The 15,665-nt window shown below is 38.4% G+C and overlaps 1 protein-coding gene across 1 annotated transcript; it reads left to right on the forward strand.

Annotated features, from left to right (window-relative positions):
• The first annotated feature begins 13,239 nt into the window (after positions 1–13,239).
• LOC121378916 (ADP-ribosylation factor-like protein 4C) lies at positions 13,240–15,259 on the forward strand. The gene has a single exon (XM_041507301.1). It carries the CDS (start codon positions 14,122–14,124, stop codon positions 14,677–14,679), a length of 558 nt encoding a protein of 185 aa, XP_041363235.1. The 5' UTR covers positions 13,240–14,121; the 3' UTR covers positions 14,680–15,259.
• The last annotated feature ends 406 nt before the right edge of the window (positions 15,260–15,665 follow it).

The following is a 15,665-nucleotide window of genomic DNA, read 5'->3' on the forward strand; positions in this document are numbered from 1 at the left end:
TGTTGTCTATTAATACAGTTAAAGCTTTTGTCACATAATTTCTCTTTTCTAGGCTACAAAAATATTTTGATGGTTTTTCTCCGTGTTCCACCCACCGAGCTTTAGATTTAATAAAAACACCTTTTAATTTTTCTTTTCTGTGAGCTTCTAGTTCATTTTTTAAATTATAAAGCTTTTGTTCTAGAGATGTATCAGCTATCATTTGGCTAAGCTAAGTATCAATATTTTTAATTTCTTCTTCTAATTGTTTTTCTATTTTTTCCTGTTCCTTCTTTTTCCTAGATGCAAATGCAATTGTTTTACCTCTTATTTTCATCATCAAAATCTCTAAAAATAATTGATCATCAATATTTAGGTTTATGTTTAAAAGTTCAACTCTAGATAATGTGTCAAAGTTGGAGGGAATCGATATAGCATATTGTTTTACAGTTTCTTTGATGATTTCTTTAACCATAAAAATATAGTTATGATCATCTAAAAGAGAGTTATTAAATTTCCAAAAACCTCTTCCTCTTGTAATGTCTAACAATTTAATTTCGAGTGTAGGACATGAGTGGTCAGTTCTGTAACCTGTTTCTATGGATGTATTGCAGGGATACGTTAAAAAGTCTTCACTAACTAATATAAAATCTAGACGACTCTGTTTAAATGGAGTTTTTTGCCGCCAGGTATATCATTTAATATCTGGATGTTGATAACGCCAAACATCTACTAAATTATTTTCCTCAATTAGATTTAAAACTTCGGTTCTAGCTTTCGGATTGTTTATGTTACTATAATTTGACATATCTATATCCTTATCTAAAACTAAATTCCAGTCCCCACTTATTATATATGATGCATTCCCCAGTTTTTCTAAAATTGATACCAGTTGTTGAAAAAAAGCTGGTGTATCTCTATCACTCGGACCATATATATTCACAAGAGTAAACCGTTGTTTATTTAATGATACGTCTATGGCTAATACATTTCCATCAAAGCTGTTTACTTGATTGTGCACAATGACATTAGTTTTTGTGTTGAAAAATATTGCCACACCCCTCGAATTACTTTTAAACGAATTGAAATAACAAACACCTACACCCCACTGTGATCTGATTATAATTTCTTGATCCTTTGTAAAGTGTGCATCTTGTAGCAAATATATTGTAAAATGTTTATCTCTTAAATAGTTAAAGACATGTTTTCTCTTCTCGACAGTTTGGAAACCTTGACAATTAATAGAAATTATTTTCAATATATCATCCATTCTCATATTGGTCATTTGATAACAATATAAATAGTATGTTCTTACTGTATATCAAGTGGTGAGTTTTTTCATTGAAATACAAAAATACATTCTTGTCAACCTTTCCACGCACAGACACGCGTCTTCTTTCATACCCACAGTCACTCACAGACACGCGTCTTCTTTCATACCCACAGTCTCTCCCACTCGCACACGTATACAACGTATCAGAAGGCATTGAGCTTTGGACCCCAAGCCACAGGCTCTAATTCAAGAAACAAAGAGGTTGATTTCGTCGCACTGCTTAAGTTCAAGCTACACATCACGTGATATTAGATAGCTTGTGCAGAACTGATGTTATTGTATTGAAAACTAACAGTATTTACATGTAGCGGATTTGAAACAAGTAAATTTAGAAATCTAAAATATGGTCGTTAAATTGATCAAATGAATTTTGTGTCTTTGAACTTTGTAGTTATTAACAATGTTATACTTTGACACTATTATAACATATTGAATAATCTAGACACATATAAATTTAGTCTGACTAGACTTTTTGTATTTGTTTCGACATCAATCTCTTTAATCCCTTATATTTGTTACATTATGTAAGTTATAGCTCATTTTTAAATCATATAATATTATTAACTTTATTTATGAGCTAATGGGAACGCACTCCCTAAAAACTATATCCTTTCTTTATCACGAAGGAATGATTTTACAAGAAAGTATTTATTACAACTTTAGCATCGATTTTACAAGAAAGTATTTATTGCAACTTTAGCATCGAAAATTAAAAAGGAAAGGACATAGCACTTGAAGTGTTTCCAGTTCTTATAAATGTGTATACATACAAAAGAACAAATAAATATATAAATTAGGTAACACATATTAATACATATATAGCATGTTAACAGAAATTGTATTGGTGATGGTATTAAACTTTAGTGTTTAAATAATACCTGTAACATATGCACAAGTGAGAGTTCACTCTATCATTAACAAGTTTTGTTTAATGACACCACTAGAGCACATTGATTCATCGGTTATTGGATGTCAAAACATTTGATAATTCTGACTCGTAGTCATCAGAGGAAAGCCGCTACATTTTGTTCTAATGCAGCAAGGGATTTGTTATATGGACTTTCCCCACAGACAGGAAGGTACATACCACAGCCTTTGACGCTTTAAATTACAGTATCCATCGTTCCATATTTGGGGTGGGTGGGTAAAAATCTGCTCTTAAAGGAACACAACAAACCAAACACGTAGCCGTATTGAAAGAAAGAAATGTTTTATTTAACGACGCACTCAACACATTTTAATTACAGTTATATGGCGTCAGACATATGGTTAAGGACCACACATATATTGAGAGGAAACCCGCTGTCGCCACTTCATGGGCTACTCTTTCCGATTAGCAGCAAGGGATCTTTTATATGCACCATCCCACAGACAGGATAGCACATACCACGGCCTTTGATATACCAGTCGTGGTGCACTGGCTGTGACGAGAAATAGCCCAATGGACCCACCGACGGGGATCGATCCCAGACCCACCGCGCATCGAGCGAGCGCTGTACCACTGAGCTACGTCCCGCCCTAGCCGTATTGATGGCAGCGTGCGTTGACTAGAGTAGTGGTGATGGGTAATGGTGATCGGGATTCGTACGTACACACACATTTGTTAGAAGAAGAAGAAAAAATCTTAGCTATTTTAGCTATTAAAAATACAATTTTTTACCCAAAATGCACCCCTAGAACGTTCGTGGATTCGCCACTGTGTGCCATGTCAGCGTTTATTTTCCTCAGACCGTATAAACGGTCTATAATAGTAACCACCATAATCTCAATTCAACACTGAAGTGCTTACCCCAATAATTTCAAATAACAATATGTTGATATTTAGTGTTCTGTTTAAAGAACACCACTAGAACACAATGGTTTGTTAATCATTAGCCGTGTTCGAGTAGATTATTAACATGCTGATGCTCATTTGCCACTAGAGCTTCAAGCATGTCTGTTCTGGGGCCGATCTCTGCATAGCCAGAAGGGACAATTAAGGCATTTAGCCTGGTATGCATATTCAACGATATATAATGCACATTATTGCTTAATATCAACAAGTATAATCATATAGTTAATTAATAAAACGGTTAAATGTGACGGCTATTATATATAACGGGCGCAGCCATTTTGTACCATCTCAGTGAGTACGCCCTCTGGCGAGCTGGTGGTTACGTAATACTTAACGCGTAACGTCAGGAATGAGCCTTAGAACTAGAGAAACAGGATGATAAATAGTCATACATTGCAATGTTCTGTAATAATACACATGCTAGTAAGCCAGCAATAAGTATATCCAGCACTATATATATTATTTTTCAATACAAAATAAAATACCATTGTCAAAGTGGCTACACAACAAGTCGAAATAATTAACAATGTTTTGTCCATGCATTAATCTACGTACTGAAATGATACACGGAGTGTTTTCTTAGTTAATTGGTCTATGCTATTAGTTGCTTCTACCTGTGATTCCTGATTGGCAAGTGTTATTTGATTGGTAACCAGACGAGCCAATTAATTGACGCTGTCTAGACACAAAAATACATACCGGTATTGTGGAATATTACCTGTCGCCCCTAAAATGGTAATGGACATGGTTTATTACTGTAAATAGTTCTGTAAAACTATTGATTAAGTAGACTTTTCCATCTAAAACCACGGAAATGACCAATTATGTAGTCCCAAAGAAAAGGAAATTATCACTTGGATATCGTGGGTTGTCGTTTTTGCTCCAACGTAGCATATCACTAGGCCTAGTAGTGTACATTTTTCCTTTGGATTATTTAACAGAGAAAAATACTATAACCCCATTTTGTTCCGTTAATGCAACTTGAAATATATTTAGTTAAATAGTTTATTATATTATTACGTCATTTATGCTGTTTTACAAGTCAGGTTGATCAAAGAGAAGCGCCTTGTCGAAAATTATTGCTTTTGTTTACACTGTACATACAGGAACTGACGTCACTTCGCCCCAAGCTATGCCACCGGACGTCACAAAAACGAAACAAAATGACTGCCCCCAGTTAGCAGGAATAATCATGTTTTTTTATTAACTCTAAAATTACGCGTTTTTCATTTGCTAAAGTGTCAGTATGTGTTGGTGGTCCGGGTATGCATCTTTCCAACACATAAGGCTCTTGTTTCAGTTGACTCTACCTGTAAGACTCTTAGAGGAAACCCTCTACATGTTTCCAATTAAAAGCGAGGGATTCTTTCATGTAGGTTTCCCCACAGACAGGACAGCAGAACAGAACAGAACAGAACAGAACTTTATTACACTCAGGCCGTTAGGCAACGACATATGGGGAAACATGAATAATTACATAATATAATATGTGACAAGACAGGACAGGGTTTACAGGAGAACATTAAATAGTAAATAATATAGTATATGAATAGTTAAATTATATAAATACATTAATACTGAAATACAACGAGTGGATATAACAAAAATACATATATGTATAATTGTATAATATTTTCCTCTAGACGATGATGCAATGTTATTGTTCCACGTTTGAAGGTACTGGTCATGTTGCCTCAATTTGATATATTCAAGAAGTTGTTTTTTTGTTGAAAATCTTCGAGACAACCATATATCATTCATACCTAGGTTGTTAAATAATTGTTTGATATGTTGGATCCAAGTGTAGTTGTGTCCATTTACGGATGAGTCCTGTAACATAAATGCATGCAATAAAAAGGATAGTTTTGTTTGTTTTCCTGATACAATTGTGGCCCAGAAATTTATCATTCTTTGTTGAATAATTAGTTTAATCGGTCTACGTCCAAGTTCTCCGTATAACATAAATATCGGTGTACCTTTTTTTAACCGGGAGCAGGCGTCTCACAAACAGGAAAACCCATTATCAGAGAATGTGTCACCCACTGGATTCGATCCTGCGACCCAAACCACATCAGGCAAGCGCTCTACAGACTGAGCTAGATCACTACCCATCATCCTATGTTGGACACCAAAGTTTAAAATCTGCTGAGGTGTCGTTAAACAAAAACATTTTCCTGTACCATCGGAAACATCGAGTTTAAAGGGACACACCCTAGTTACGGCTAGTTGTTAACCATTACGGCGTTGTTTTTCGCTATTAAACCCATTTTTTTTCACAAATAAAATTGCACTTTACTTACTGTTTATTATTTAGAATATACATTTCCATTCACCTGAAGTGTTTTTTGGTAATCCTGGTTTTTGTAATACCACAAAATGCATTGTTCGTATTTCATAAATCGCACGCACGTCTGAGAAAAAAACGTTGAGCAGACAAGGTCTAATCTATTTTTAGAGGGGATATTTCCATTTCAATGTCACAGACGTTGGTATATCACGTGACCGTTATCATTTTGGTTCGGTTTGTTTTCTCGTGCACGGTTCGCGCAATCAACATCCGATTTGTTGTTGTTCATTTGTGAGATTTTTCTTCACAGTTCGAGAACATTTTCAGTAACAATAAAGTTCAGACAAGTAAGTGTCTCAATACAAAACGTTACAAACCCTTAAAACCAATATTTTGCTAAGTCTTACGATATCTGGAGAGGGGATACAACCAGGACAGAACAGTTGGAACATGTCCAGGAGAGGTGAAAGAAACGCACCCCAAGTCTGTGAAATTTGTCGTGACGTAGGCATTGTTGTGCTTCGAGCGACATCTACCGGTGACATCAGAATACTAACTTTCAAAATTATTTCAAGCAATTGGGATATGGGGATTCCCATGGTATTTATCGATATAAAACCTGCTTTTTCACTCAATTTGATAAACACGTGATCTAAGTGTGTTACAGGTTTGTAGATTAACCAAATTATAATTTATTTTCGCTGGATGGAACTAGGGTGTGCGGCTTTAAAGCTAGTAGTTGGTCAATCTAATTAAAATTAGCTCCACTGGTTAATTACTATTACCTGTGGATCTAACAGCACCCTGTTGGAGCTCATGTCCAGTTGACCTTTCATTCGACCAATCAAAACCTTACTTGCAAAATCATGCCAGTGATTTGAAAAGAATTTGAAAACATTCGGGAATATGATTTGGGTGAATTACGAAGTATGCTGGAAACTAATTTCAATATAAAATTTTATATAAAATTCGTTTCAAGACGAAAAAAACCAACCCAAACCCGTGATGGTATAGCAAAAAAATCTGTTTATACTAGTATACAATCCATAGTTTATTACTGCACTTTTCCCCCTGTTTTTTAATGTTGAAATAGACCAACAAGTTCGCCTATTGCATAAATAGTCTATTTTTTTAGAATTTGTATGCTCCCGAATAACGCTATAAAAGGAGAAGTGTAATTGGTCGATATTTAAATTGTTATTTATAGATGAAATGTCACCTGGACATGGCAGTCCACGCAATGCTGTTAGATCTACTGATAGACCAGTAGAGCCAATTTGAATCAGATTGGTAGTTGGTGAGTTTGTATCATAGTATCGACGCAACATACCCCCAACTCAACCCAATCCCGCTCCCCCCCCCCCCCCCCCCCCCAACTCGCACACAGCTGATTTGGGAGTGAGGTGGGGGTGGTTGTAAAACCACTATGTCAACTTCTCACTAAATGGAAACCATTAACTGTTGCATAATAGATGAGATGTGTGTACAGTACTGCGTACTTGAACATGAAGTAAATAAAAAACACCCAGGAAATTTAAAGGGAACTAAAGTCAAATATGAGCCTTATGTTTTGAAAAAAACGGACCACGAAACGGTTTTACAGAATTATTTACAGTAATAAGGGGTGACAGGTTATTTGTTCGAGAACGTTTTAATTTTCAAAATCAATACGGGTCCTGATCCACTACATTTTCTCCATACACTTAAATATAAACTAATATTAGGACATGCCATGACGTATCAGGTTGGTAACAAATACACCACAATACCCTGTGATGTTAATACCGGGTGCGAGTGCGAATAATTTTTACATGCTCATATACCACTAGAGTTTCGAGCATGTCCGTCCCGGGGCCTGTCTCTGGATAGTCAGGGGCTTGTCCCGGGACAGAAAAAAAATAAGCGGACAATTTTGAAATTTACATCCAAAAATTAAATAGTGGGCCTTTAAAATTTTGATGCGCATCTCTAATTAATATAATGAATAATGAATACCGATACATATTTTTGTGGTTGAAAGGTGGCAATTGCCATCTCTGGTTACCTACCAAATATGCACCTGCCACTCACGAAACACAGGCGGTGACAACTAAACGAGACATCGTTGAACAGTTATTACAACTTATTTTGTAGCCACTTTGACAATGGTGGTTTATTTTGTATTGAAAAATAATATTTACTTATTGCTGGCTTACTGGGATGGATATTATTACAGAACATTGCGATGCATGCCTGCTTCATCAAAATTCAGGTACGTTCGTTTCTTCAGTTCTAAAACTAATTCCTGACGTGACGCATTAGGTATTACGTAACCACCGGTCCGCCAGAGGGCGGGTTTACTGGGATGAAACAAAATGGCTGTGCTCGTTATATATAATAGCCGTAACATTTAACCGTTTTATTTATTAAATATACCAATACACTTGTTGATATTAAGTGGTAATGTGCATTAAATATCGTTGAATATGCCTAACAGTCAAAAAGCCTTGCGCGTGCATTTCTTTAAATTATAAACACAAACGTGCATCTGCCATCTATTGTTGCTGATCATACAATGTGCGTTAAACAAACATTCCTTTCTTTTCCTCTGTCTGTCTCTCTGTCTATCTCTCTCTCTCTCTCTCTCTCTCTCTCTCTCTCTCTCTCTCTCTCTCTCGAATATCAATCTCTCTCTCTCTCTCTCTCTCTCTCTCTCTCTCTCTCTCTCTCTCTCTCTCTCTCTCTCTCTCTCTCTCTCTCGCAAAAATTATACTATTTTTCGCGGAAAATATGTTAACCTGAGACCTTTTTACCATGTATTTCGATCATTCTACCCTAAAAATGCGTAGTGATTCGTTTGCAACCCTATATAGCTATTTGGTAGTAATGATGATATGAATAAATGTTGTTATCCAGATTCGGGCATTTTTTTATTAATTGGGGCAAAAGCCCCTACAAAAATGAGAGCCCGTACGCCTATTCTCCTCTCTCTCTCTTTGTCTCTGTCTCTCCATCTCCCCCCCCCTCTCTCTCTCTGTCTGTCTGTCTCTCTCTCTGTCTGTCTGTCTGTCTGTCTCTCTCTCTCTCTCTCTCTCTCTCTCTCTCTCTCTCTCTCTCTCTCTCTCTCTCTCTCTCTTTTCCTACAAACACTCGTGTCAAACGTCATCAAATATCCGTATTTTAAAACGTGCTGAGGTGTGTTTAAATAAACATCCCTTTCCTTTTCTTTCTTGTGAGAGAATCAAACGACATGCTGAAACAAAATACTCTGTTGTAATTTTTGCCACACACCTGCATCGAAATGCTTCGAATATCACAAATAAACATCCAAACTGGACAACTCTTTGAAGTTTGGCCTCCCCGACACTTAATTCCTTCACTGGTCATTGTCTGAACGTTACGCATACTTGTATTCGTAAAATAAATCAACTGTTCCCCGTTCCACGTTCATTGAGCGATCGTGCCTGGAAGCCGCCATCTTCGTTTTTTTGTAAAATCTGGTATTTGCTGACGTGATGTTTTCACAATTCCTTCAAGAGAAAAGTAAACTTGTAAGAAGGTCACTGTAATACGATGGATTGGTTGTGTACATGGTAGTATTATTTAAAACGGATTTTGAAAGATTGAAATCGCTTGCTTTGTCTCTTTGTTTTTCAGTCTTTAATAAATAATTTTCTCACAGTGTATTATATTAGCGTGGACTTGAAGTAATTATAATATATATAAACGCTGGTATGTCATCAACAATAATAATATGCACATTATTTAAAAATTAAATTAACAAAATTTATGTAAATCAGGTTTATACATTAATTATTTCAAAAACATAATAATAACATATTCAGAAACACATACAAATACAATACACACACACACACACACACACACACACACACACAGACACACACACACACACACACACACACACACACACACACACACACACTGGGGGGTAGACTGGAGAGCGAAGTTTCTTGGAGTGTCCAGATTTAGTCCAGGAGCATTAGGTCAAATATGTGCCATGTGATGTCCTGTGTTCGGGAAAGTAATAATATATAAAATATCCTTTACTGCTAATGGAAATGTGATATGGGTTTCCTCCAGTAGCCGATGATTAATTAACCAATGTGCTCCAGTGATTTTGTTAAACAAAACTTTACAATGCATGTGTACATACAATAGTTAGGTTCGGAGATACAGGGAAGACAGATTGGAACAATTTTAACGATATATGTTATTGGCACATTAAACATTAAACATCATCATCCATGTAACTAGTTACTGTCTTCCTACATGTCTCTCTCGTATGAAAGAACACCGGCCTCGGTGGCGTCGTGGCAAGCCATCGGTCTACAGGCTGGTAGGTACTGGGTTCGGATCCCAGTCGAGGCATGGGATTTTTAATCCAGATACCGACTCCAAACCCTGAGTGAGTGCTCCGCAAGACTAAATGGGTAGGTGTAAACCACTTGCACCGACCAGTGATCCATAACTGGTTCAACAAAGGCCATGGTTTGTGCTATCCTGCCTGTGGGAAGCGCAAATAAAAGATCCCTTGCTGCTAATCGGAAGAGTAGCTCATGTAGTGGCAACAGCGGGTTTCCTCTCAAAATCTGTGTAGTTCTTAACCATATGTCTGACGCCATATAACCGTAAATAAAATGTGTTGAGTGCGTCGTTAAATAAAACACTTTTTTTTTTTTTTTTATAAAAGAGTCGTGTTGACACAGTTGCCATGTCAACATCTCACTGTTTCCGATGAAATTAAGTTCTGAGGATAATGTTTCAATGAAGCATGTCTTGTTGTATTGTTTCCCGGACCAATGTACCCTGAGATCCCCAGAACTCAATTCCATTGATATCATTGTGAAACAGTCAGATACTAATATACAAACTGTGTCAACGGAATTACAGATGGCATATTTCGTATGGGAGAGACATATTGGAGCACAGCGACTAGTTACTTGGATTATGATGACTAATGTGCAGTTCAGCAGCTAAACAACACTCAAACAGAATGTATCCACAAGTCCAACAGTTGTTTGTGCATTGCTTTTCTCGCGCCGAGTAGGGTACAAAATGGCCCAATTTCATAAAAACATTGTAAACGTAAATCTACGACTAAACCACAGTTTTTATTACTAATAAAAGTACAACAAATATAGTTTGAGGTACACATATATCTTTTTTTGTTGTTGTCCTTAAAATGTCCCATCTTCCATAATGATGTAATGTTCTGCGTGAAATAGATGCCAAGCACATGTAAACGTATGACCCGTATAATTGCTAGTCGCAGACTAGCTCAAGTCCTCTCCAGCCAGCCCTACCCTTTATTGATAATGGTATCAGTATCAGTAAGGGATAGGGCTGGAGGTGACTCGAGCTAGTCCAATATCAATAAGGGATAGGGCTGGAGGTGACTCGAGCTAGTCCAATATCAATAAGGGGTAGGGCCGGAGGTGACTCGAGCTAGTCCAATATCAATAAGGGATAGGGCTGGAGGTGACTCGAGCTAGTCCAATATCAATAAGGGGTAGGGCCGGAGGTGACTCGAGCTAGTCCAATATCAATAAGGGATAGGGCTGGAGGTGACTCGAGCTAGTCCAATATCAATAAGGGGTAGGGCCGGAGGTGACTCGAGCTAGTCCAGTATCAATAAGGGATAGGGCTAGAGGTGACTCGAGCTAGTCCAATATCAATAAGGGGTAGGGCCGGAGGTGACTCGAGCTAGTCCAATATCAATAAGGGATAGGGCTGGAGGTGACTCGAGCTAGTCCAATATCAATAAGGGGTAGGGCTGTAGGTAACTCGGGCTAGTCCAATATCAATAAGGGTTAGGGCTGGAGGTGTCTCGAGCTAGTCCAATATCAATAAGGGGTAGGGCTGGAGGTGACTCGAGCTAGTCGCAGACGTAAACTTAAAATGTTTTGTGACATTGGTTCTTCACTGAAATATAGACCGGTCGTGGTTAGGTCATCGGTCTACAGGACGGTAGGTACTGGGTTCGGATCCCAGTTGAGGCATGGGATTTTTAATCCAGATACCGACTCTAAACCCTGAGTGAGTGCTCCGCAAGGCTCAATGGGTAAACCACTTGCACCGACCAGTCATCCATAACTGGTTCAACAAAGGCCATGGTTTGTGCTATCCTGCCTGTGGGAAGCGCAAATAAAAGATCCCTTGCTGCTAATCGAAAAGAGTAGCCCATGTAGTGGCGACAGAGTGTTTCCTCTCAAAATCTGTGTGGTCCTTAACCATATGTCTGACGCCATATAACCGTAAATAAAATGTGTTGAGTGCGTCGTTAAATAAAACATTTCTTTTTTTCTTTCTTTCACTGAAATATATTGTGTCAGATAAATTATATATCTTGAATTTCGGCCAATAAAAAAATAGCACGCATAGGAAACATGGGGACTTTAAATATATTGTTCCTTACTACATCAGTGAACTATTCTGACCCCCCCCCCCCCCTAAAACTGCTTAGTACAAATCATTTCAGGGTCAAAGTCGAATGCTTTTCACCGGAAAATAAATTAACGTTGTTTTAATTTAATATTACGGGTATGCTATGTTATTTGGGTGAGTTCATCACCCTACCTACATAGTCCTTAGAACATATATAGTAGCGCCTACTACTCTTCCAGATGAGAGGAGTGGCAATCCTCTTTGTAACGAAGCAAGAGGAATGAAATTTCCAGTAAAGGATCTCCTCGGGAGTGGCTGTCCTCCTATAGACGAGACACTAACCATTGTCAGAGATACGGCCGTGACCACGTTTGACGGTTTTGTCGTTCACATTCATATTCCTCTCTCCATTTCCCCATCTTATATTTCCCGAGCCAAGCAGTTAATTTGTATTCTTACACACCCGTTGGCAAGAGCATTATTCGTTTTACCGGCCTCAGTGGTGTCGTGGTTAAGCCAATGAACATAAGCCCGATACCGGCTCCCACCCAGAGCGAGTTTTAACGACTCGGTGGGTAGGTGTAAGACTACTACACCCTCTTCTCTCACACTAACCACTAACCACTACCTCACTGCCCTGGACAGACAGGCCAGATAGCTGAGGTATGTGCCCAGGACAGCGTGCTTGAACCATAGTTGGATATAAGCACGGAACGATAATTATTGGTTATTTTTTATAACACATACTTGTTAACACATATATATGTGCGATAACATTTTACATAGGACTGGCTGCACCTAGGTGGTGACCAGGTCACCAATGCCATACCACCCAGTGGAAAAACACGGTAGAAATCGATCACTAGATGTGACGTACAAGTTAACCTGAGAATGACTTGTATGTGTTGCACAAGTTAACTTTAAGCGCATAGGACTAAGGTTTTAGTTGGAAAAGAGGTTTAAATGTATTTTAAAACTCTTTTGTGAAGATATGTAAGAAATAGAATACTACATTCGTGTCTGTTACAGTATTAGATGCCATTACTAAATCAAACTTTGAACTTTGCAACTCGTTGTTTAAAAACGTATCCTACGAGCGAAAGATAAACGGTATCTAACGGCCGTTCATGTAGTATTATCTATTTAACATATTTGTTTTCTCTATATCGTATTTTTTTACCTATCTGTTCACATTAAAGATTTATTTATGATTTTGTTTTAATTATGAAATGACATGTTACAACGAGAACAAACTATAAACGGGGCAAAACTCTACATGACTCGAGTCCATGCTGAAGAAACCGATAAATTTACTCTACCGTACACGTATTCACTCGTAGTTACTTCCCTTTTATGTTCGAACAATTTCTTGGCCGCGAGATGGCAGCTTGCTCAAATTACATTCCACATTGGGAACGGGATAGGATGTTGATTTTATTAGCTGTGGTAGACCCGGAACGTGTGACGTTATACGTAAATTGTGGACGCACGCAGAGGAGTTTGGATGTTAGCATTATCTAGGAATCATTCGCCCACTGGAGTGTACTATCTCATTAACCCCGAAACCAGCCGGAGAAACGCTCGTCGTATTACGACATGAGATTGACAACTGCGGTACGTTTCACACGGTTTACGGGCGAGTGAACTCGTCGGAGCTTTCTTTTCGTTTGTTTGTTGTCGGGGCAGTGGCTAGAGAGAAAGCGAGAGATAGAGAGGTTCGGGTCATGGGATAGTGGTGGCCAGACGTACGTTTTTGGATTGCACACCTACAGTTTTGTTTTCGTTATCTTCGCGTGATATTTCCGACGATCAGGTTTGTAATATAGGGATTGGTGACACGCCGTACCTGCTCAACCTACTTCACCTTTGTGTTCCGGTAGAAACATTTAAAACAGCGGTGGACCTAACTTCCGTAGGCTACCTTTTGTTGTGGGTTTTTGTTTCCCCATTTGTGAACCAGCCAGCCAGTCGAAGAGAACAGAAGGAAAACCGAACGGATATAACATTCCATTGCAGATGTTCATTACATAATTATTTATATTTCAAATATGTATCATTACAAAAACACCTTGCGCGTGGATTTATTTACTTTAAGCAGAACATAAGACTTGCCCGTGTTGTATTACTTGTATTACGATAGTGGATAATTGTTGTGTTGGTACCCCGTGTGTGTGATGGACACTGTGTTGTAACCCTGTGTGTTGTTTGCATCAAGGAAAAACGAAGAAAGAAAACAAAAGGTAAAGAAACCTGCCATGGCGGAGTCTAGGGAGGGGTTTTACTCCCCCGTGTGAAACTGACATGGGGGCGGGCGCTTCCATACAGATAGTCATGGTGGGTTTGGACATGACGGGAAAGACAACCATCTTGTATCGACTCAAGTTCAACCAGTATCTTAACGCCGAGTCCACGGTCGGCTTCAACTGTGAAAAAATCGAAGGTTCCGAGGGCAGCACGAAAGGGGTGACGTTCACGATTTGGGACCTGGGGGGTCGGGATAACATGCGCCCCCTGTGGAAGCCCTATCTGCGCTCGGCCCAGGGAATCCTGTTCGTGGTGGACAGTAGCGACACAGAGAGAATGGACGAGGCGAAGTGTGAACTTAACAAATTTGTCAAGTCGCAGAATTCTCAAGGCTTGCCCTGTTTGGTGATAGCAAACAAACAAGACCTGCCCGAGGCTATGGACGTGGCGGAAATTGAAAAAATGTTGGGCATAAGTGATTTGTCACGGTCGGGTCCGGTGAGACTGGCCCCTGCGTGTGCCGTGACGGGGGAGGGGTTACATGAGGCGATGGACATCATGTTTGACATGGTCAAAAAATGGAAGAAAGGGAAATCCGGGCGAATAGCCAGGTGATGGTGTGTATCTTCGTATCTGGATTGTGATAAACCTTCATATCTGGAATATTTCATGTGGATTGTGTACATTTCATATGTGGATTGTGCAGTACATTTATCTGGAATATATTTACATTTCATATCTGGATTATGTACATTTCATATCTGGAATATATTTACATTTCACATCTGGATTATGTACATGTCACATCTGAGTTGTGTACATTTCATAATATGTCAATTTCATAACTGGATTGTATACATTTCTGTCTAGCTGAAATATGACCGTGAACGTTGTGTATACTCTGGTGGTATGTCAAGTCAACGATACCCTGTCTAATCAACGAAGTGTGGTCCATGCATCTCTACAGATGCATTGCTGATTTACAGTATTGATAAAACAAAATGGCGTTCAAATTACCAGTCATGCATAAATGTGGTCGTTATAGACCAATCTGTAGTGTTCCGTACCTAGCCTAAAGTATTGATTGAGAGAGAGAGAGAGAGAGAGAGAGAGAGAGGAGAGGGGGGGGGGGGAGGCAAACAGAGAGAATGATGTACGAATCAGTCACTGTCACAGTAACATAGGCTTTGAAACATTCACAGGGACTATATATGCTCACAGAAAAAAATATTCGACTATATATGCTCACAGAGAAAAAACTTCCTGCACATTATTTGTTACGGCAGTATATAAAGTTGGAAGCATCACGAGGGGGTATATGGCTTTTTATGTAATACTTGTTTTCAAGCTTCTACAACGAATTTATCTTGCCGACATGTTAAACCATATAGCCAAAAATCAAATTAACACAATAATTTTAACAATTTCATTAATGCGAACAATCACTTGCATAGTTGCGATAAACGAGTTTTTAACTTCAAATGTTTGTAATATGAAATTGTCTGAAAACTTTTTTTTCAGAAATGAATTAGTAAAAAAAATAAAAAATATTAAAATAAAAAACAACTGTTGCTAATCGCGCATTAATACAATAACACCAC

This window comes from Gigantopelta aegis, chromosome 8 (assembly GCF_016097555.1).
Source record: "Gigantopelta aegis isolate Gae_Host chromosome 8, Gae_host_genome, whole genome shotgun sequence".
Taxonomy (NCBI): Eukaryota; Metazoa; Mollusca; class Gastropoda; order Neomphalida; family Peltospiridae; genus Gigantopelta; species Gigantopelta aegis.